Source organism: Gorilla gorilla, chromosome 2, assembly GCF_029281585.2.
Source record: "Gorilla gorilla gorilla isolate KB3781 chromosome 2, NHGRI_mGorGor1-v2.1_pri, whole genome shotgun sequence".
In the NCBI taxonomy this organism is placed as follows: domain Eukaryota; kingdom Metazoa; phylum Chordata; class Mammalia; order Primates; family Hominidae; genus Gorilla; species Gorilla gorilla.
The window spans coordinates 60164819-60187391 of record NC_086017.1 but is presented as its reverse complement, the minus strand read 5'-3'; the positions used below and the strand labels follow the sequence as shown (position 1 = coordinate 60187391).

The 22573-nt window shown below is 54.1% G+C and overlaps 2 protein-coding genes across 6 annotated transcripts; both read left to right on the top strand.

The window, feature by feature from the left end:
- Positions 1–1899: 1899 nt before the first annotated feature.
- HYAL2 (hyaluronidase 2) lies at positions 1900–6983 on the top strand. Of its 3 annotated transcripts, XM_019023230.3 has the most exons (5): positions 2022–2148; positions 3025–3431; positions 4263–5229; positions 5749–5838; positions 6255–6983. In XM_019023230.3, exons 3-5 carry the CDS (start codon positions 4309–4311, stop codon positions 6663–6665), a joined length of 1422 nt encoding a protein of 473 aa, XP_018878775.1. In that variant the 5' UTR covers positions 2022–2148; positions 3025–3431; positions 4263–4308; the 3' UTR covers positions 6666–6983. The 3 variants fall into 3 exon arrangements, with proteins under 3 accessions (XP_004034242.1, XP_018878775.1, XP_063559888.1); XM_004034194.3 differs by lacking the exon at positions 3025–3431 and having other exon boundaries at positions 1900–2148; XM_063703818.1 differs by lacking the exons at positions 2022–2148; positions 3025–3431 and adding an exon at positions 3472–3915.
- Positions 6984–18369: 11386 nt separating this feature from the next.
- Positions 18370–22409, top strand: HYAL1 (hyaluronidase 1). Of its 3 annotated transcripts, none has more exons than XM_019023228.3 (4): positions 18377–18820; positions 19327–20250; positions 21228–21317; positions 21505–22409. In XM_019023228.3, the coding sequence occupies exons 2-4, from the start codon at positions 19351–19353 to the stop codon at positions 21820–21822; spliced, it is 1308 nt and encodes a 435-aa protein (XP_018878773.1). In that variant the 5' UTR covers positions 18377–18820; positions 19327–19350; the 3' UTR covers positions 21823–22409. The 3 variants fall into 3 exon arrangements, with proteins under 3 accessions (XP_018878772.1, XP_018878773.1, XP_018878774.1); XM_019023229.3 differs by having other exon boundaries at positions 18384–18820; positions 19684–20250; XM_019023227.3 differs by lacking the exon at positions 21228–21317 and having other exon boundaries at positions 18370–18820.
- Positions 22410–22573: the final 164 nt, after the last annotated feature.

Below are 22573 nucleotides of genomic sequence, written 5' to 3'. Positions count from 1 at the left end.
AAGCCCAAGGGTAAGTCTGAGCCCAGCCTGTGGCCATCCCAACTGTGGCCAGCAGGTGGCTGTGTGTTCACACAGACCTCACTGCAGGCCCCCTGCAGGGTGGGAGGGCACTCATTTATCTGTTGTGATCCATGTGGTGGTGACCCTTGGAATCAGAAGGCCCTGGGATACTTCACTAAGGATTGGCCCCACCTGCCTGATCTAAGGTGAGAGAGTGTGACCCAAGATAGTTCTGGAATATCTGTCTTAGCTGTAGCATCGCTAGCTGACCCTAAGTGGGGTCATGGCCTGACCCCCATGGACCTCAAAGGCCCAGCTTTAATGGACAGCAGCCAGATAGGTGTCCCCACGCCCTTGGCCTACTGCCAGGCTCAGCAACCCAAACTCATGTGCCTCCTCTGAGGCCTGCCTGTGGACACCATGGGAGAATGAGCTCAGGCTTCTGTTTCAGCAAGCAAGGCTCGGCCCACTAGTATTGCCCCTGCTGTCTGTTGCCCCCATCTTCTCATCACCTGCAGGCTGCCCACTGTGGTCATTCTGCCTGCACTTCTCAGGGGCTGCTATAAGGCAGATTCTCTACTAGGCTTAGGCTTTGACTATCAATCCAACTCCCAGTTAAAGAGGGGAGATTTCAGGGACAGGCTTCTGAGTGTAGGGAGCTGGTCTGCCAGTCTTTCGGAGGTTTGAACTTGTCAAGGCTAGGGCAGGATCACCATATCCAGCCTGGACTTGCAGTTCTGTGGGGTGCCTCCCCATACCCCCATAGGATGCCAAACATGAGGCCCTGTCATCCTCCATGGTCCCCCTCTACTGGCTGTTCAAGGCCCAGAGCTCTCCCATGCCAGATAGCATCCTGTCTCCTACCACCACTGTCCCAGCCTGAGGGAACTCCCTGTGCTGGGCCTACCCAGCTGACCCCATCACTGGAAACAATGGGGGTCAGGCAACACTTCCCCACTCTCTCCCGCTGGGCTGTGCTCACTTCCTTCCTGCTGGCTGCCTGAGGAAGTGTCCCTGCCCTGGGACAGTCTGGCCTAGCCTTTGTTTCCCCGGGGGTCCCCACCCATGGAGCTTTCAAGGCTTCTGGCCCCTGTGAAGCCAGCACAGTGGTACAGGGACACTGCACCTTCCCCTACCATGTCTTGGACTCCTTGGTCCTCAGGGCCAGACTCCTGGGTATTCACCTACCCCTCACACAGCCTTCTGTTGGGGGAGAGGCTCCTGGGCATTGGGCCATTGGGTTGATGAGGGGTTGGCTCTGGGTGATTTGAGGGTAGGTAGATTTGCACCCCTGGAGAGGTCTGCTGGAACCTTTCTGCAGTCCTCCCTAGGGCCAGCCACAGGAACACCCTTCCCAGAGGAGTATACCCCTTTCCTCATCCACGTTGTAAGGAGCCCCCTACTCTGTATAGTGGACTCTGAAATCCATCCAGGAATGAACTCCAGCAGGAAAGCACTCTGCAGAACCCTCCCAGTCCGTCCCCTCCTCCCCAACCCACACAGTCACACTCACTAACACATTGTCCTGTCACACAGGATGCGGAAGCTCTCAGTGGAAAAAAATGGACTCAGCTACTGGAAGTCCCCCCGACCCTCCCCCCAAGGCTAGTTCCCTTCTTGGGCACCTGCTCTGGGGGACCATCAGCTGAACGACCCCCAAGTATTTTGACTCCCAAAAGCACCACCACCTGACCCCATCCTCTTACACCCTACTGGATTTGAGGATGGGCCCCAATCCTAGGGAAGGAGTGAAGAGGTTCCCTAGTGTTGGAAGCTGTGGGTGTGGGGGAGATTGGCACCTGATCCTGAGCCCATAGCCTTCCTGTCACCTGGCGCAGCTGGTGGGGCCAGATCCTACTCGGGAAGGGTGGGGAGGGCAGCCAGCCAGCAGGGCATTCTGGAGGGAGACAGGGTCAAGGCGATCTCCTCCCCCGCGCCTGTTCCTGGCCCTTTCCTCTCAGGGGGCAGCAGGAAGTGAGGAGAAAGGGCTGGGATGGGAGGCGGGAGCGGATGGGAGGGAATGGGGTTTATCAAGTCCTCGGCGAGCTGCCCAACGGGCAGCAGCTGGCGCAAGTAGCCTAGCTGGAGAGGCTCACCCCAGGAAGGAGGGAGGCCACCGACCTACTGGGCCGACGGACTCCCACACAGGTGAGCCCAGCGCAGACGGCTGGTCTGCACCCCCACAGATGCGCTCGCAGTTGCACTCCCTCCCTCTCCTGGCGCCCGGGAGGGTTAGGGGCTGGTGGCGCAGACGCGGGCCCTTCGGGGAGTTGAGTCTCGCACAAGGGAGCGGACCTAGGAAGAGCCGAGGTGGTTTCGCACGGGGCTCGCCAGGGTCTAAGCCTGCCCCCCACCGGGAGAGGCCTGTGGAGCGTTGGGGGCGCTGGATACGGGATGGAGGCCCTGGGAGACCCCTCTTGCTGGCTTTCTCGGAGGTCCAGCCAGAAACTGCTGCAAGGAATGGGGGCCTCCTCGGGGCTGAGAGGGAGCCGGGCTCCCAAAGGACCTCAGAGACTGGGCAGAAAAGGACGGGATCTCAGGGATGACTGTCCCGCCCTGATGCGAGTCAGGGAGAGGGGCGGCCAACCTCCTAGACCCCTCTGAGCTTCCCTGCCCCCAACCCTGCCGGCCACGCCGCGACCCAGAGCCGGGCTGCCAGGATAACGACTGCCTCGGCCCTTCCTGGGCCGGCTAAGAAGCGGTGCTTGGCCCCTTCCCTCAGTCTGGCAGGGGGCGGGGCCTCCCTTTAGACGGCGGACCTGAGAAGGGGGCCCCTGATTCGTGGGAGGCGGGGCATTACTCTCCAGGAGACCAGAGGTCGCCTCAGGTCAAAGTCCCTTTTTCCACACAAAGGGGCCCCACGGCTGGCGTCTACGTTAGGGGGTGCAGAGCCAGATCTGGTGCTGCCCCCTGCCAACCTCGGAGTACCACAGCACCTCCTGATGGCCGAACGGGGCAACGCCTCCTCCTATTCCCCCCCCCTCCCCGTCTCCCTGCCTAGTCCCTCACACTGTCTCTTTAAAGGGCTGGCGGCGCCGCGGAGCTGGGAGGACTGAACCACCGGCCTCGGGCTGCAGGGGGAACATTTCAGGCTGACTGGCGCTCGTGGCTGAGACTCCCACAGAAAGCCCGGCTCAGAGGGGCATTAGGTCCCAAATGGGCGGCCACGTCCCTCTGCAGAGGACCTGGGGCTCTTCGAGCCCGAAACGCGGCACCGGCACCGAGAAAGGTGGACCACACCTTCCCGCCCCGTCCGCAAATCCAGTCCCGGGCCCACCTCCGCACTGGAGTCTTAAAGGGCCAGCGTGCCTGGGGGCGGAGCCAGCAGAGGCGCTGAGCCGGGCCGCGCCTGGGCGAACGGCCGGAGCGGGCTGGGCTGGGCCCGGGATGGCGGTGGCCCTGGCGCCGGTCCCGGTGGCGCCCCGCGCGAGGTGAGGGCGGGCGGTGCAAACCTGGCGGCTCTCTCCCCTTGGGCTGGGGTCTGAATCCCCGGGGGTGCTCGCGGAGAGGCGTCCCAGAAACCCCACCCCCACCCGACCGGGCGCAGGCCCCACGTGTGGGGCGGGGGCGGGGTCCCGCACAAAGACCCGGCGGAGCGCGCTCTAGCCCTGAGCGGCCGGGCGGGGGAGGCGAGCGCGCGCATTCCCGGTGGCGGTGGAGGGAAGGGCCGGTCGGCCGGCGCCGCCGTGGGAGGTCCGCTGCCCCTTTGTCCCCACGGGGCCTCCTCCAAGCCGGGAGAGTGTCAGCGCTCGAGAGAAAGTCCGGACAGCCTCACTCTTCTGCCGGGCGAGTGTTACACGGATAGAAGCCTCCCGGCAGCGTTCCTTCCAGCTTCCTAGCCTCTTGACGAGCTGTTCCCTGCTTTACCCAAATGCTGTCGTTTCTCTGGATCAAGGGTTCTTCACGGTGTACAGGGTGGGCATCAGGGGTTCAGGGTTCTCTGAAACCATGTACTGGATGGTATGCAGGCATATATGTGACACTGGTGAGCCCAAATTATCTAGTTCTTAGAAGGGTCACAGACCTAATAAGAGATTTGTGCCGAGCCACAGGCTACCTGCTCCAGAAAAGAGCCCTGTGCTTCTGGCAGTGAGTTCCCAGGGTGCCTTGTCTGCCCTGCAGTGGCCTGTGGTCTCTCAAACGTATTACAGCCATGAGCACAGTGCCCCCACACAGCATGGGCTTTAGGAGCATAGATGGGCTTAAGGTGGGCACTTCCAGTATTCCCTAGACTGACTTGTTCTCCCCCACCCTTCTTCCAGTTCCTAAGCTGGTGCCAGGCAGGTGACACCTCCTGCAGCCCCCAGCATGCGGGCAGGCCCAGGCCCCACCGTTACACTGGCCCTGGTGCTGGCGGTGGCATGGGCCATGGAGCTCAAGCCCACTGCACCACCCATCTTCACTGGCCGGCCCTTTGTGGTAGCGTGGGACGTGCCCACACAGGACTGTGGCCCACGCCTCAAGGTGCCACTGGACCTGAATGCCTTTGATGTGCAGGCCTCACCTAATGAGGGTTTTGTGAACCAGAATATTACCATCTTCTACCGCGACCGTCTAGGCCTGTATCCACGCTTCGATTCTGCCGGAAGGTCTGTGCATGGTGGTGTGCCACAGAATGTCAGCCTTTGGGCACACCGGAAGATGCTGCAGAAACGTGTGGAGCACTACATTCGGACACAGGAGTCTGCGGGGCTGGCGGTCATCGACTGGGAGGACTGGCGACCTGTGTGGGTGCGCAACTGGCAGGACAAAGATGTGTATCGCCGGTTATCACGCCAGCTAGTGGCCAGTCGTCACCCTGACTGGCCTCCAGACCGCATAGTCAAACAGGCACAATATGAGTTTGAGTTCGCAGCACAGCAGTTCATGCTGGAGACACTGCGTTATGTCAAGGCAGTGCGGCCCCGGCACCTCTGGGGCTTCTACCTCTTTCCTGACTGCTACAATCATGATTATGTGCAGAACTGGGAGAGCTACACAGGCCGGTGCCCTGATGTTGAGGTGGCCCGCAATGACCAGCTGGCCTGGCTGTGGGCTGAGAGCACGGCCCTCTTCCCATCTGTCTACCTGGACGAGACACTCGCTTCCTCCCGCCATGGCCGCAACTTTGTGAGCTTCCGTGTTCAGGAGGCCCTTCGTGTGGCTCGCACCCACCATGCCAACCATGCACTCCCAGTCTACGTCTTCACACGGCCCACCTATAGCCGCAGGCTCACGGGGCTTAGTGAGGTATGTGTCTCCAGGGCCCTGCCTTTTTTCCTCCTTCCTTGAGGATCCACTGCACATTTGGGTTATCAGGGGCCACTATAGGACTATACCTGTAGTTTATTGGCTGCTCCACATCCCCTCAAATCATTTCTGTCTATAACCTGAAAGGGTGACATCATTATCCCCATTTTTCAGATGAGAACAATCGAGGCACAGCGATGCTGAGAAGTTTGCCCAAAGCTTCCCAGCAAATCCAGAGCAGAGCTGGGACTGGGGCCCAGGCCTTCTAACTTTGGAATCCATCCTGATAGCTGCACCTAGGCTCAAGTGTGCCCTTGGCTTGGGAAACTGAGCCCCAAAAGTGGGGTGGAAGTGGACTTAAATAAAAGGAAGCAAAACAAATGAGCCTCTGCCTAGAGGTGAAAGGGGGTTGAGCTGGGAGTTCAGCAGGTTGAAACAGGCTGGGGCCTGCCCTCCTTATCTGTTCCTGTCACCCTGTGGTCTCAGTCTTCCCCAGTGACCATCCCTTTTCTTGCATAGATGGACCTCATCTCTACCATTGGCGAGAGTGCGGCCCTGGGCGCAGCTGGTGTCATCCTCTGGGGCGACGCGGGGTACACCACAAGCACGGTAAGCGAGACCCAGCCTGCCAGAGCTCAGTCTATGGGACAGACAGAGAGTTAGGGCCTTTGGCTACCAACCTCAGGTGGGCAATCCTAGTCTGGTCCCCTTGTCTGTCTCCCACCTGAGGCATCCCTGGTGGCAACAGGAGGAGGTCACCCCCGCCCTGCTCTCAGGAAAGAGGAAATGCTGTCCTGAACAGCTGTTGAGTTCCGCCCTTCCCCATCTGCCCAACTGGGTTCCGGTCTGTGCCCCCACCCACTTCTCGGCAGGAGCAGGGACTGTGTGGCTCAGGTGCAGATTGAATGTATAAATGTGTGCAGTTAAAATAAGGTATAGTCATCACAGTGTGGATACAGTTTCCATCTGGGCCTGTGGGCTGAGGCAGCTGACCCTGACCTGTGGTCCTTGTCTTCTGCCTCCAGGAGACCTGCCAGTACCTCAAAGATTACCTGACACGGCTGCTGGTCCCCTACGTGGTCAATGTGTCCTGGGCCACCCAATATTGCAGCCGGGCCCAGTGCCATGGCCATGGGCGCTGTGTGCGCCGCAACCCCAGTGCCAGTACCTTCCTGCATCTCAGCACCAACAGTTTCCGCCTAGTGCCTGGCCATGCACCTGGTGAACCCCAGCTGCGACCTGTGGGGGAGCTCAGTTGGGCCGACCTTGACCACCTGCAGACACACTTCCGCTGCCAGTGCTACTTGGGCTGGAGTGGTGAGCAATGCCAGTGGGACCATAGGCAGGCAGCTGGAGGTGCCAGCGAGGCCTGGGCTGGGTCCCACCTCACCAGTCTGCTGGCTCTGGCAGCCCTGGCCTTTACCTGGACCTTGTAGGGGTCTCCTGCCTAGCTGCCTAGCAAGCTGGCCTCTACCACAAGGGCTCTCTTAGGCATGTAGGACCCTGCAGGGGGTGGACAAACTGGAGTCTGGAGTGGGCAGAGCCCCCAGGAAGCCCAGGAGGGCATCCATACCAGCTCGCACCCCCCTGTTCTAAGGGGGAGGGGAAGTCCCCTGGGAGGCCCCTTCTCTCCCTGCCAGAGGGGAAGGAGGGTACAGCTGGGCTGGGGAGGGCCTGACCCTACTCCCTTGCCCTGGATAGTTTATTATTATTATTTTGGGGTCTCTTTTGTAAATTAAACATAAAAAAATTGCTTCTTTGCTTGGATTTTGTACCTGGGCTAAAGTGTATGCGAGATTCCAGAATTTCCCATGGGGTTTGAGCTCAGCTCTGTCTCTGTGAAACCCTCTGCTGGGGACTTCTCATGTAAGATATATTCACCAAGACTTGGGGGCCCAGAGCTGCCCACTCTGGAGCTGTTCTGCTGGGGCAGGAGCCACCCCAGTGGGAGTGGAGGGACCCACATTCCATCCCAACACCAAGGACGTTGCTTTCTCCGTATTGGTTGCAAGGGAGTCAGGCCCCGCCTTGTGTGAGGGACAGGGCTCATTGTGTTTCTGCCACTTGCCCCTGTCCTCCCAGCTGAACCAGTGCCAGCCTCCTTGCCAATCCAAGGGAGAAACGTTTGATCTTCCCTGCTGTTCCCACAGGCAAGGGTGTCTCCTCCAGTCCCTGCTCCCAAGGGCAGTGGACACCAGCCACATACACCTCTCATCAGGGTCACAGCCCTCCCTCGGATCTGGTGGTGGGAGGTGGGCAGGGGATTGGGATCTGAATCGTGAGGTTCAGTCCCTGTCCCATTCTGGAGATGCCAGAATGGCTGGGAGCAGGAACATCTTCTAAGGTCTGCTCCGTCCTGGCTGTGGGAGAGTATGGCTAGTCTCTGGCTGTCCCTGAGGAAAGAAGGAGCAGCTGGAGTTGCCAGACCAGCTCTGAGCTGCTTCACTAGCCCTGCCTCTGAAGGGAGTGCATTCTGCCTCTCCCCTCAGCCAGCAACCCCACACCTGGGGTCCCGCCCATGTCCGTGATGACTCACCACGCAGCCCTGCTTCAGGAGGCTCTGGCTCTGGGGAGACAGACTCAAGAAGCCGTTGAGTGGTGAGGGCAGCCAGCAGCAGGGGAGCAGGGGTGGTGCCCTTGGAGATGCTTCCCACATTGGGTTCTGAAAGGTGAGGGCGGCAGCTCGATGCTCAGGAACAAATCCTGGGCAGAGGCTGGAGGAAGTTGGAGGTGGTGAAGGTGAACAGTTCAGGGCTGGGGTGTGGCTTGGTGGCTGCTGTGGGCAGAGGCAGGAGGGGCAGCCCTAGAGCAGCACCAGGCCTGACTTCACCTAATACTGACTTACTCATTCAGTAAACGCAGAGCACGCGGTGTGCCTGTGCTGGGCTAGGTGCTAGGGATGCATCTGTGATGCATCTATGAACCACACCAACAAAGACCCCTGTCCTTGTGGGAGTGACAAAATAGAGGTAGATGCACACTAGATGCAAAGACCGAGATGCCAGATGGGAGAAACAAGCCCGGCCAAACCAGTGCCAACCCAGGCTGTAAAGATATCCTTCCCTCACCTCTTTTGCCGGTGATGGGTAGAGAATGGAGAGGAGAGAGTGAGGTGGTAACACTGGAAAGGTGACGTGGTAAATTCACGCAGTGAAGGAGGTGCACATAGAAGTGGAGGGGTCCCAGGTGCTCATGGCCATGGTGGGGGGAGGCCAGGCTGGAGAGAAGATTCAGGTGTTGGTCAATAAAATGATGGGCCGGGTGCGGTGGCTCACCCCTGTAATCCCAGCACTTTGGGAGGCCGAGGCAGGTGGATCACTTGAGGCCAGGAGTTTGAGACCAGCCTGGCCAACATGCTGAAACCCTGTCTCTACTAAAAATACAAAAATTAGCTGGGCATCCGGGCCTGGTGGCTCGCGCCTCTAATCCCAGCACTTTGGGAGGCCGAGGCGGACAGATCACAAGGTCAGGAATTAGAGACCAGCCTGACCAACGTGGTGAACCCCATCTCTACTGAAAATAAAAAATTAGCCGGGTATGGTGGTGCCTGCTTGTAATCCCAGCTACTCAGAAGGCTGAGGCAGGAGAATCGCTTGAACCCGGGAGGTGGAGGTTGCAGTGAGCCAAGATCACACCACTGCACTCCAGCCTGGGCGACAGAGTGAGACTCTGTCTCAAAAAAAAAAAAAAAAAAAAATTAGCTGGGTTTGGTGGTGCACACCTGTAGTCCTAGCTGCTTGGGCAGCTGAAACACAAGAATCACTTGACCCCAGGAGGTTGCAGTGAGCGGAGAATGGGCCACTGAACTCCAGCCTGGGTGACAGAGCAAGACTCTGTCTCAAAAAAAAAGTTGCCACAATAAGATGATGGCACTTAGCAAAAGGACAGCAGGAAAGGAGAAAGGAGCTGTGGCCTGTCCCCCATACCTGTGACTTCCTGCACCTGTGACCTCCCCCACACAGATGTGACCCATGCATACCTCTGAGCTACCCCACCCACACCCAACACACAGAGGTGATCCAGACCATACCACTGTGACCTTTCCCACCTAGCTATGACCCCTACATACCTGTAACCCCTCCCATGTGTGACCCCATACAGCTGTTACCGTCTCCAAATAACTGACTCCTCCGCAACTGTGACCTCTCCTGCATAGCTGTGACCAGTACCCATCGAGCTGTGACCTCCTCCATATAAACCTTTATGAACCTCACATTTCTTCCCCAGGAGGACCTAAAAGACGGTCCTAGGGAAAGTGCAACTCAGGGAGAGCCAGCACTGTCCTGTGGGGAAAGCGGGGAGTGGGCAGGAATAAGGTAATGGGGAGTGATGCGGCTCAGAGGTCTGAAGTGTTGAACAACCGGAGACAGCAGGCGGGACTGGACCATCAAGCTGATGGACCCCAGACATATGCGCACACACACACCACTTGAACCAATCCTACTGGACCAGCCCAGTAGGAGCAGGCCTGTGGGCAGGGCCCTGGGGTGGAGGAGGATTTCAGGCACCCTCAGCTTCTTCCTATGGTTCCACCATTAGAGCTTCTCCCTTAGACTGAGGCCAGCTGGAGAATGCTGGCCTGGTGGTTGCCTGGATTGGGCCAACTGCAGCACTAGGTTTCTGGGGGCAGCAGGAGGTGGCATGAATCCTTGAGGAGGGGGGCCAGGGGTTGCCTTGATGTTCTGTTCCCTCAGCCCTCAAGAGTTGTGCCAGGCTCTCTGGGCCTACATGGTCATCACTCTGGGACCCTGCTTCCTGAACTGGATCAGCAGCCACCACTTCTGGGGCTTGATCTTGTGTACAAGTCTCATGCTGTCCCCAGCATCCTGGGCCCTTCTTTCCCTCAGCCCTGCCAGCTTTTCTATCCCAGGCAGCCTGTAGGACCCAACCCAGATGGTAGTTAACTGTGAGTTTCATTGCTTCAGTGGCCACCGTGCCAGGGGTGGCCTGGCTACAGTGGCTCAGTCTCAGACTTGACTCAGATCCAGGTAGCACTTTCACTTGGGCAGGGACGTGTTGTTTCCTTCAACCTACTCTGGCAGGCAAGTCTGGGCCCAAGCACCTGGCAGGTGTCAATAACCAGCTTCTGAATCAGCTGTGAACCCAGAAAATCTGACAAACGTCTCAGTTAACTTAGAAAGTTTATTTTGCCGAGGTTGAGGACTTGCTGGTGACACAGCCTCAGGAAGTCCTGAGGACATGTGCCCAGGGCGGTTGGGGCACAGCTTGGTTTTATAGATTTTAGGGAGACATGAGACATTAATCAATATGTAAGAAGCACATTAGTTCCAGAAAGAAAGGTGGAGACTGCTCAGATCAAGGCTCCCAGGCTCAAAAAACTGGGGGCTTCCAGGTCACAGATAGGTGAGAGACAGATGGTTGCATTCTTTTGAGTTTCTGGTAAGTCTTTCCAAAGGAGGCAATCAGAATATGCATCTATCTCTGTGAGCAAAAGGATGACTTGAATAGAATGGGAGGCAGATTTGTCCTGAGCAGTTCCCAGCTTGAAGAGGCCCAAGATACTTTCCTTTCACATTTACCCCATTTTCTTTTTCAAAATCTTTTTGAGAAAGCATTTTGCAAGAAAATGAGTATCTGGTCTCAGGTTTCATCTGATCTCTCATTGCTAGATAAGTAGGTCCGGAAAGCTCATTTTTAGCAGGTTGTAAAGTCTCATGCAGTGTGAAGAGAAAATAGGGAGAAGGAAGGAAGAAAAAAAAAAACAGCAAAAGAACAATCCCAGCCGTGGCGGGGTGGCTCATGCCTGTAATCCCAACAATTTGGGAGGCTGAGGCGGGTGGATCACCTGCGGTTGGGAGTTCGAGAACAGCCTGACCAACATGGAGAAACTCTGTCTCTACTAAAAATACAAAAAACTAGCCAGGCATGGTGGCTCATGCCTGTAATCCCAGTTACTCAGGAGGCTGAGACAGGAGAATCACTTGAACCCAGGAGTCGGAGGTTGCAGCAACCTGAGATTGCGCCATTGCACTCCAGCCTGGGCAACAAGAGTGAAACTCCATCTCAAAACAAAAACAAACAAACAAAAAAATCCTGGGAAAATATAGGCCACATTACTCTGAAGTCCGTACATTGGTAGGCAGGTATGAAAGTTGCTTATGTATGTAAACAGGTTACTGTTACTTTCTTCTGAAGTGTAAGTTGTCTGATTTTAGTTGACACGCTTTTAAGAAACCACAGCTAGGGCCGGACGCAGTGACTCACGCCTGTAATCCCAGCACTTTGAGAGGCCGAGGCAGCCAGATCACAAGGTCAGGAATTCGAGACCAGCCTGGTCAATAGGGTGAAACCCTGTCTCTACTAAAAATACAAAAATTAGCCAGGCATGGTAGCAAGCGCCTGTAGTCCCAGCTACTCGGGAGGCTGAGGCAGGAGAATTGCTTGAACCTAGGAGGCATAAGTTGCAGTGAGCTGAGATCGCGCCACTGCACTCCAGCCTGGGCGACAAAGCGAGACTCCATCTCAAAAAAAAAAAAAAAAGAAAAGAAACCACAGTGGCCGATTGCAGTGGCTCACTCCTGTAATCCCAGCACTTTGGGAGGCCGAGGCGGGCAGATCACGAGGTCAGGAGATCGAGACCATTCTGGCTAACACGGTGAAACCCCATCTCTATTAAAAATACAAAAAAAAATAGCCGGGCGTGGTGGTGGTTGCCTGTAGTCCCAGCTACTCAGGAGGCTGAGGCAGGAGAATGGCGTGAACCTGAGAGGCGGAGGTTGCAGTGAGCTGAGATCCTGCCACTGCACTCCAGCCTGAGTGACAGAGCGAGACTCTGTCTCAAAAAAAAAAACACACACAGCTTAGTTTTCAGTGACTCCAAATTAGGAAAATGAAAAAAAAGAAGGAAAAAAATTGAAAACTTAATTTGAAGATTTGTAGCCAAGAAAAATTCAGTCCAAACTGTAGAAAATCATAAAAATTGGAAGCAAACAAACAAAAAAACAGTTAAGACTAGAATCTAACAACAGGTGAACATTCGTTTTGAAACATAATTTTATTCTCTCTCCAATTTCCCATTTTACTAAAGACAAATCATGGTATGACTTGTTTGCTTATTACACTTGGCCTAAATATTTGTATACAGTGCAGCAAGAATAATTTATTTTGTCCCATAAGAGGAATCTCAGGTAAGACTTTTTAAAGCCCTGCCCAGCCATGGATTTGTGCCATCAAATACCCATGAGTTGGATGGAATTTCCTCTCCTTTCAAGTTCCAAGATAAACAGATAAACCTGGGGCCTCTGTGCCTGTCAGAAAGTGACATCCTTTTTTTTTTGATCAGGCTAGTCTTGAATTCCTGACCTCAGGTGATCCTCCCGCCTTGGCCTCCCAAAGTGCTGGGATTACAGGCGTGAGCCACCACTCCTGGCCCCAGAAAGTGACATTCTTTACTTACCACAGGTAAGAAATCCTGTACAGGGACTGTGTACACAAAACGTGAGGCCAGTTTTCCCAAGGGCTTTATTGGCTCCATAAGTTAAGTTTGATTCCTTAAACAAAAGCACACCATTCCTGTCAAAGTCTTGGTCAAATAACCAATTCCTCCAATTGTGTCCTGTTACAAATGAAAACAGATTCTTTTTTTTTTTCTTTTTTTGGTGGAGTCTGGCTCTGTTGCCCAGGCTGGAGTGCAATGGTGCAATCTCAGCTCACTGCCACCTCTGCTTCCCAGGTTCAAGCGATTCTACTGCCTTAGCCTCCGGAGTAGCTGGGATTACAGGCATGTGCCACCATGCCCAGCTAATTTTTGTGTTTTTAGTAGAGATGGGGTTTTGCCACGTTGGCCAGGCTGGTCTCGAACTCGCAACCTCAGGTGATTTACCCACCTTGGCCTCCCAAAGTGCTGGGATTACAGGAGTGAGCCACCATGCCAGGCAAAAACAGATTCTTATGGCACTTATGCAAATAACTGTATTGCCATAAGTTAAGAATACTCACAAATAGTTTCCAAATTCTGGAGAAATCAGGTAGAGAAACAAATATGCTCCAAATTTTGTTCATAGGACTGTACTAAATTGTTAAAAGCTGTTGGCCAGGCACGGTGGCTCACGCCTGTAATCCCAGCATTTTGGGAGGCCGAGGCAGGCAGATCACGAGGTCAGGAGTTCAAGACCATCCTGACCAACATGCTGAAACCCTGTCTCTACTAAAAATACAAAAATTAGCCAGGTGTAGTGGTGTACACCTGTAATCCCAGCTACTCGGGAGGCTAGGGGAGGAGAATCGCTTGAACCCAGGAGCCAGAGGTTGCAGTGAGCCGAGATCCTGCCATTGCACTCCAGCGTGGGCAACAGAGTGAGACTTTGTCTAAAAAAAAAAGGCCGGGCACGGTGGCTCACACCTATAATCCCAGCACTTTGGGAGGCCAAGGTGGGCAGATCACGAGGTCAGGAGATCGAGACCACAGTGAAACCCTGTCTCTACTAAAAATACAAAAAATTAGCCGGGTGCGGTGGTGGGCGCCTATAGTCCCAGCTACTCAGGAGGCTGAGGCAGGAGAATGGCATGAACCTGGGAGGTGGAGCTTGCAGTGAGCTGAGATCGTGCCACTGCACTCCAGCCTGGGTGACAGAGCGAGAATCCATCTCAAAATAATAATAATAATAATATATAATACAACAACTTGGCCTGACATGGTGGCTCACGCCTGTAATCCTAGCATTTTGGGAGGCCAAGGCAGGCGGATCACCTGAGGCAAGGAGTTTGAGACCAGCCAAGCCAATATGCTGAAACCCCATGTCTACCAAAAATACAAAAATTAGCCAGGTGTGGTGGCACATGCCTGTAAACCCAGCTACTGGGGAGGCTGAGGCAGGAGAACCACTTGAACCCAGGAGGCAGAGGTTGCAGTGAGCCAAGATTGCACCACTGCACTTCAGCCTGGGCAACAAAGCAAGACTCTACCCTGAAGAAAAAAATATACGACAACTTGATTATATAAAAGTTTTTGGGTTTTTGGCCGGGCACAGTGGCTCACACCTGTAATCTCAGCACTTCTGGAGGCCGAGGCAGGTGGATCACGAGGTCAGGAGATCAAGACCATCCTGGCTAACATGGTGAAACCCCGTCTCTACTAAAAACACAAAAAAATTAGCCGGGCATGATGGTGGGCGCCCGTAGTCCCAGCTACTCAGAAGGCTGAGGCAGGAGAATGGCGTGAACCCGGGAGGCAGAGCTTGCAGTGAGCCGAGATTGCGCCACTGCACTCCAGCCTGGGTGATAGAGCGAGACTCCGTCTCAAAAAAAAAAAAAAAGTTTTTGGGTTTTTTGTGACTTACACTGACTGTTCATGACATGGTTGGACTTTCTGATTTGTTCTGAACATCCCTCCTTTTTATTTATTTTGGGTTTTTTTTTTTTTCAGATGGAGTCTTGCTCTGTTGCCCAGGCTGGAGTGCAGTGGCACGATCTCCGCTCACTGCAAGCTCCGCCTCCCGGGTTCACGCCATTCTCCTGCCTCAGCCTCCCGAGTAGCTGGGACTACAGGTGCCCACCACCACGCCCAGCTTAATTTTTTGTATTTTTAGTAGAGACAGGTTATCACCATGTTAGCCAGGATGGTCTTGATCTCCTGACCTTGTGATCCGCCCGCCTCGGCCTCCCAAAGTGCTGGGATTACAGGCGTGAGCCACTGCATCCGGCCCTATTTTGGTTTATTTTTTATTTTTTATTTTTTTCTTGAGACTGAGTCTTGCTGTCACCCAGGCTGGAGTGCAGTGGCATGATCTCAGCTCACTGCAACCTCTGCCTCCCAGGTCAAGCGATTCTCCTGCCTCAGCCTCCCAAGTAGCTGGGATTACAGGCACACACCACTAAGCCTGGCTAATTTTTGTATTTTTAGTAGAAACAGGGTTTCGCCATGTTGGCCAGGTTGGTTTCGAACTCCTGACCTCAAATGATCCTCCCGCCTCAGTCTCCCAAAGTGGTAGGATTATAGGTGCAAGCCACTGCACCCGGCTTATTTTTTTTTTTTTTTAGCAGAGTCTTGCTCTGTCACCCAGGCTAGAGGGCAGTGGCACAATCTCAGCTCACTGCAACCTCCGCCTTCCAAGTTTAAGTGATTCTCCTGCCTCAGCCTCCTGAATAGCTGAGATTATAGGTGTGGGCCACCATGCCTGGATAATTTTTGTGTTTTTGTTGTTGTTGTTGTTGTTTTTGAGATGGAGTCTTGCTCTGTTACTGAGGCTGGAGTAACAGTAGCATGATCTCGGCTCACTGCAACCCCCACCTCCCAGGTTGAAGCAATTCTCCTGCCTCAGCCTCCTGAGTAGCTGGGATTACAGGCACCCACCACCACGCCGGGCTAATTTTTGTATTTTTAGTAGAGATAGGTTTCACCATGTTGGCCAAGCTGGTCTCAAACTCCCGACCTCAGGTGACCCGCCCACCTCGGCCTCCCAAAGTGTTGGGATTACGGGCGTGAGCCACCGCTCCCAGCCAAAAAAAAATTTTTTAATCTTATTACCATATTTCAGCTAGAACAAAATGCTGCTAAAGTAACAATGATCACACAAAGTATATGATTTCTGAGCGCTGTAAGTGTAAGCAGAAGTTAACACCAGCTGGTTGTTAAATGCTAACTTTAGTCATTTAAAGGAAATTGCAAGGCAGAATCCCAAGCCAGTTTCTTACCTAGTGATGGGTCTCAGGCTGTAGACTGCTCTCTACCATCCTAGAAGCAGGAAAAAAAAACTAATTTTCCCTGTTGGAAGCGAGCTCAAACTCCATAAGGGAGTTACCTGCCTTCCATCGTCATGGAAGCAGGAAAACTTGCTTTCCTTTCGGGAGCAAGTAAAACTCCAAAAAAAAAAAAAAAAAAAAAAGAGTTGTACAGCAAAATAAACTTTAGATCTCAACCAAATTTTGAGAAATCAAGGATTCTCTGGAGGGGGTGCTCCCAGACCTCAGCAAATTGTCCTATTGATTTGAGCCATAAAGTTAGCTCCTGCTGGTACCAAGCACAGATAGGCAATTAGTCAAAAGTCAAGGACATCTCCACACAGAATCCATCCATAGTTACCAAATGTGAACCCAGAAAATCTGAGACAGCTCTCAGTTAATTTAAAAAGTTTATTTTGCTGAGGTTGAAGATTCATCCGAGACACAGCCTCAGGAAGTCCTGATGACATGTGCCCAAGGTGTTCCGGGCACAGCTTGGTTTTATACATTTTAGGGAGATATGAGACATCTATCAATACATAAGAAGTACATTAGCCAAGCACGGTGGCTCAAGCCTGTAATCCCAGCACTTTGGGAGGCCAAGGTGGGCAGATCACAAGGTCAGGAGTTCAAGACCAGCCTGGCCAATATGGTGAAACCCTGTCTCTACTAAACATACAAAAATTAGCGGGGTGTGGTGGCACGCGCCTGTAGTCCCAGCTACTCTGGAGGCTGAGGCAGGAGAATCGCTTGAACCCGGGAGCCAGAGGTTGCAGTGAGCCGAGGTCATGCCATTGCACTCCAGCCTGGGCGACAGAGTGAGACTTCGTCTAAAAAAAAATTAGGCCAGGCGCAGTGGCTCACACCTGTAATCCCAGCACTTTGGGAAGCTGAGGCAGGCAGATCACAAGGTCAGGAGATCGAGACCATCCTGGCTAACACGGTGAAACCCCGTCTCTACTAAAAATACAAAAAAGTAGCCAGGTGTGGTGGCGGGCGCCTGTAGTCCCAGCTACTCGGGAGGCTGAGGCAGGAGAATGGCATGAACCCGGGAGGCAGAGCTTGCAGTGAGCTGAGATCGCGCCACTGCACTCCAGCCTGGGTGACAGAGCGAGACTCCGTCTCAAAAAATAAAAATAAAAAAAAAACAGAAGTACATAAGCTCTGTCCAGAGAGGTGGAGACAGCTCAAAGCACAGCCCCCCACTGGGGGCTTCCAGGTCACAGGCAGGTGACAGACAGATGGTTGCATTCTTTTGAGTTTCTGGTAGTCTTTCCAAAAGAGGCAATGGAGGCAATCATAATATGCATCTATGTCTGTAAGCAAAAGGATGACTTGAATAGAATGGGAGGCAGATTTGTCCTGAGCAGTTCCCAGCTTGAAGGGGCCCAAGATATTTTCCTTTCACATATCGAACAAGTGAAACCACAAATGAATGAACAAGCATGTGCTCACTGACAGCTCATATGCATGGTCACACAAACACAGGATCTCATGCTCACAAGACAGCAGGGCTCACACACACCCAGTCCCAGGCACTGGGTTCCACACTCACACCTACTTGCCACTGGAATTTGTGCAGAGGCTCAGATGGTCACTAAATGGGGCTTCACAAAGACACATTCACTAACCCAGCACATATACAAAGGGTGATGACACAGCCCTGACTTCATGAACACAGTGCCTTTCAGAAACAGGTCCCTACAACAGGGATGACTTATCCACTAAACACAATAGACCCAAGGCCTAGGGCCACAGTACTTTCAGGGGCCCACAAAATGTTTTTTTAATCAGAAGAAGAATATGAATATAAATATAAATATATTAATAATTAATATATAATAGTGTAACCCAGACATGACCTCCTGGGCTCAAGCACTCCTCCTGCCTCAGCGTCCCAAGTAGCTGGGACTACAGGTACATACCACCACACCCAGCTAATTTTTAATTTTTTTGTAGAGATGGGGTCTTGCTGCGTTGCCTAGGCTGGTCTCGAACTCCTGGGCTCAAGCAATTCTCCCACCTCAGCCTCCCAAAGTGCTAAGACTATAGCCATATATGTGTATATATATATATATATATATATATATATATTTTTTTTTTTTTTTTTTTTTTTTTTTTTTGAGATGGAGTCGCTCTCTGTCACCCAGGCTGGAGTATAGTAGCACAGTGGAGCAGTCTTGGCTCACTGCAACCTCTGCCTCCCGGGTTCAAGGGATTGTCCTGCCTCAGCCTCCCGAGTAGCTGGGATTACAGGCGCCTGCCACCACGCCCGGCTAATTTTTTGTATTTTTAGTAGAGAAGGAGTTTCACCGTGTTAGCCAGGATGGTCTCGATCTCCTGACCTCGTGATCTGCCGCCTCGGCTTCCCAAAGTGCTAGGATTATAGGCGTGAGCCTCCGCACCCGGCATGCCTGGCCATATTTTAAAATATTTTTTTTAAGGAGGAAAGGATCCACGAAAGTAAAGTGCCTAGGGCCCATCAATGTCAGATGCAGCCCCGTGGACAAAGAACACTCCCTGAGCACAAGACACGAAGGAACCCAGTCTCCAGTGTCACAAACAGGCCTGCCCAGCAGGGTCTGCCCCTGCCCACCTCCTCCAGCCTAGGTAACGCCACAAAGCCCTGCCCTAGTGCTGACAGCGTGGGAGGGGCCACTGTTGGCCCAGCCCCACCCCCAACCAAGATCCCTTTGCCAGGGATTCAGAGGTAGCCCTGATGCCTGGCTGGCCTGGCCTCCTAATCCAAGGCCCGCCCCTTGGCCCGCCCCTGGCCTGGGTGGGGTGACCCCCTACAAAAGCTCAGAATTTCCAGCAGCGGCTCCTTCCTCCAGGAACCTCTGGTGCAGCTGTGGTGGAATCTGGCCAGGCCCTGCTTAGGCCCCCATCCTGGGGTCAGGAAATTTGGAGGGTAAGGCCCTTCAGCCCCAAGGTCAGCAGGGACGAGCGGGCAGACTGGCGGGTGTACAGGAGGGCTGGGTTGACCTGTCCTTGGTCACTGAGGCCATTGGATCTTCCTCCAGTGGCTGCCAGGATTTCTGGTGGAAGAGACAGGAAGGCCTCCTCCCCTTGGTTGGGTCAGCCTGGGGGCTGAGGGCCTGACTGTCAGCCACTCTTCCCAGAACATATGTCATGGCCTCAGTGGCTCATGGGGAAGCAGGGGTGGGCGAGATTAGGCTAGAGCAAGTCCTGTGGGAGATGGCAGAGGCCTGGTCTGAGAGGCAACTCGGATGTGCCCTCCAGTGGCCATGCTCCCCTCCATGCGTCTCCTCTGCCCTCCTGGAGCCCTGCAGGTCAATGTTTAACAGAAACCAGAGCAGCGGTGGATTAATGCGCAAGGGCTCAGCCCCCCACCCCTGAGCAGTGGGGGAATCGGAGACTTTGCAACCTGTTCTCAGCTCTGCCTCCCCTGGCCAGGTTGTCCTCGACCAGTCCCGTGCCATGGCAGCCCACCTGCTTCCCATCTGCGCCCTCTTCCTGACCTTACTCGATATGGCCCAAGGCTCTAGGGGCCCCTTGCTACCCAACCGGCCCTTCACCACCGTCTGGAATGCAAACACCCAGTGGTGCCTGGAGAGGCACGGTGTGGACGTGGATGTCAGTGTCTTCGATGTGGTAGCCAACCCAGGGCAGACCTTCCGCGGCCCTGACATGACAATTTTCTATAGCTCCCAGCTGGGCACCTACCCCTACTACACGCCCACTGGGGAGCCTGTGTTTGGTGGTCTGCCCCAGAATGCCAGCCTGATTGCCCACCTGGCCCGCACATTCCAGGACATCCTGGCTGCCATACCTGCTCCTGACTTCTCAGGGCTGACAGTCATCGACTGGGAGGCATGGCGCCCACGCTGGGCCTTCAACTGGGACACCAAGGACATTTACCGGCAGCGCTCACGGGCACTGGTACAGGCGCAGCACCCTGATTGGCCAGCTCCTCAGGTGGAGGCAGTAGCCCAGGACCAGTTCCAGGGAGCTGCACGGGCCTGGATGGCAGGCACCCTCCAGTTGGGGCAGGCACTGCGTCCTCGCGGCCTCTGGGGCTTCTATGGCTTCCCTGACTGCTACAACTATGACTTTCTAAGCCCCAACTACACCGGCCAGTGCCCATCAGGCATCCGTGCCCAAAATGACCAGCTAGGGTGGCTGTGGGGCCAGAGCCGTGCCCTCTATCCCAGCATCTACATGCCCGCAGTGCTGGAGGGCACAGGGAAGTCACAGATGTATGTGCAACACCGTGTGGCCGAGGCATTCCGTGTGGCTGTGGCTGCTGGTGACCCCAATCTGCCGGTGCTGCCCTATGTTCAGATCTTCTATGACATGACAAACCACTTTCTGCCCCTGGTGAGTCTTCTGTAACCTGCCCACCTTGTCAACCTGCCTTGTCAGATATTAGGTCCAGCCTTGGGGTACTTTAGCCTTGGGACATTTTCTTCTTTTTTTTTTTTGAGACAGTCTCACTCTGTCACCCAGGCTGGAGTGCAGTGGCACGATCTTGGCTCCCTGCAAGCTCTGCCTCCCGGGTTCATGCCATTCTCCTGCCTCAGCCTCTGAGTAGCTGGGATACAGGTGCCCGCCACCACACCCAGCTAATTTTTTGTATTTTTTATTACAGTCAGGGTTTCACTGTGTTAGCCAGGATGGTCTCAATCTCCTGACCTTGTGATCCATCCGCCTCGGCCTCCCAAAGTGCTGGGATTACAGGCGTGAGCCACCGCGCCCAGCCCCCAACCTTGGGACATTTTCATCCATTCATTCTTTTTTTTTTTTTTTTTTTTTTTTTGAGACGGAGTCTTGCTCTGTCACCCAGGCTGGAGTGCAGGGGCAAGATCTCAGCTCCTGCAACCTCCACCTTCCGGATTCAAGTGATTCTCCTGCCTCAGCCTCCCAAGTAGTTGGGATTATAGGCATGCCATCAACATGCCTGGCTAATTTTTGTATTTTTAGTAGAAATGGGGTTTCACCATGTTGGCCAGGCTGGTCTCGAACTCCTGACTTCAGGTGATCCTCCCACCTCAGCCTCCCAAAGTGCTGGGATTACAGGTATGAGCCACCGCGCCTGGCGCATGGGCACATCCACTGAGTGCGCACTTGGTGCCAAGTTCTGTGCCAGGCACAGGCAATTCAACATTTATTGGAATGATGTAGTCCCTGTCTGCATGGAATTCATAGGCTAGAGGAGGAAGCAGTTTGCCTCTGGTCCCATGGCCAGAGCAGCCCCAGGTGAAGGTTATGAATTATTTGTCCCATCTAATGGTGTTCCAGCAGTCTGCCACATGGTGGGAAGGAGGCCCCACAGAGCTGTGCTGTCTCCTTCCCAGGATGAGCTGGAGCACAGCCTGGGGGAGAGTGCGGCCCAGGGGGCAGCTGGAGTGGTGCTCTGGGTGAGCTGGGAAAATACAAGAACCAAGGTGAGCTTAGGCCTGGCATGAGGGTGGGGGTGGGGGAGGGGTGGGGCCATTAAGCTGACTGGGTAGACCCTGACTTACCCTTTCTACCTGCAAAGTCCTGGCTGACCAGCAGGTGAGTGCCTCAGTGCCCTGGGTGGGTCCATACATGGCCATGGTGTCCCTGACGCTATCCTCCCTTCCCACCTAGGAATCATGTCAGGCCATCAAGGAGTATATGGACACTACACTGGGGCCCTTCATCCTGAACGTGACCAGTGGGGCCCTTCTCTGCAGTCAAGCCCTGTGCTCTGGCCATGGCCGCTGTGTCCGCCGCACCAGCCACCCCAAAGCCCTCCTCCTCCTTAACCCTGCCAGTTTCTCCATCCAGCTCACACCTGGTGGTGGGCCCCTGAGACTGCGGGGTGCCCTCTCACTTGAAGATCAGGCACAGATGGCTGTGGAGTTCAAATGTCGATGCTACCCTGGCTGGCAGGGACCGTGGTGTGAGCAGAAGAGCATGTGGTGATTGGCCACACACTGAGTTGCACATATTGAGAACCTAATGCACTCTGGGTCTGGCCAGGGCTTCCTCAAATACATGCACGGTCATACAAGTCATGGTCACAGTAAAGAGTACACTCAGCCACTGTCACAGGCATATTCCCTGCACACACATGCATACTTACAGACTGGAATAGTGGCATAAGGAGTTAGAACCACAGCAGACACCATTCATTCCATGTCCATATGCATCTACTTGGCAAGGTCATAGACAATTCCTCCAGAGACACTGAGCCAGTCTTTGAACTGCAGCAATCACAAAGGCTGACATTCACTGAGTGCCTACTCTTTGCCAATCCCCGTGCTAAGCATTTTATGTGGACTTATTCATTCCTCACAATGAGGCTATGAGGAAACTGAGTCACTCACGTTGAGAGTAAGCACGTTGCCCAAGGTTGCACAGCAAAAGGGAGAAGTTGAGATTCAAACCCAGGCTGTCTAGCTCCGGGGGTACAGCCCTTGCACTCCTACTGAGTTTGTGGTAACCAGCCCTGCACGACCCCTGAATCTGCTGAGAGGCACCAGTCCAGCAAATAAAGCAGTCATGATTTACTTAGCTGTTTATTGAGCGCCTAAAATGTCCAGGCCCCGGTATCCAAAGGGCACAGGAAAGGTTTGTCACTCTCACCAGATCTGACGTCAGTCTAAGGGCGGCTGCTTCCCAGGGTGGGGCCCAAATTTCAGGAGGAAGCCCCACCTGATCGGACCGTTTCCAA

Coding starts and splice junctions, on each gene's coding strand:
- HYAL2 (XM_004034194.3), top strand. CDS start 4,309: ATGCGGGCAGGCCCAGGCCCCACCGTTACACTGGCCCTGGTGCTGGCG. Junction 5,230..5,748: donor GGCTCACGGGGCTTAGTGAG/GTATGTGTCTCC, acceptor TTTCTTGCATAG/ATGGACCTCATCTCTACCAT. Junction 5,839..6,254: donor CGGGGTACACCACAAGCACG/GTAAGCGAGACC, acceptor TTCTGCCTCCAG/GAGACCTGCCAGTACCTCAA.
- HYAL1 (XM_019023228.3), top strand. CDS start 19,351: ATGGCAGCCCACCTGCTTCCCATCTGCGCCCTCTTCCTGACCTTACTC. Junction 20,251..21,227: donor CAAACCACTTTCTGCCCCTG/GTGAGTCTTCTG, acceptor TCTCCTTCCCAG/GATGAGCTGGAGCACAGCCT. Junction 21,318..21,504: donor GGGAAAATACAAGAACCAAG/GTGAGCTTAGGC, acceptor CTTCCCACCTAG/GAATCATGTCAGGCCATCAA.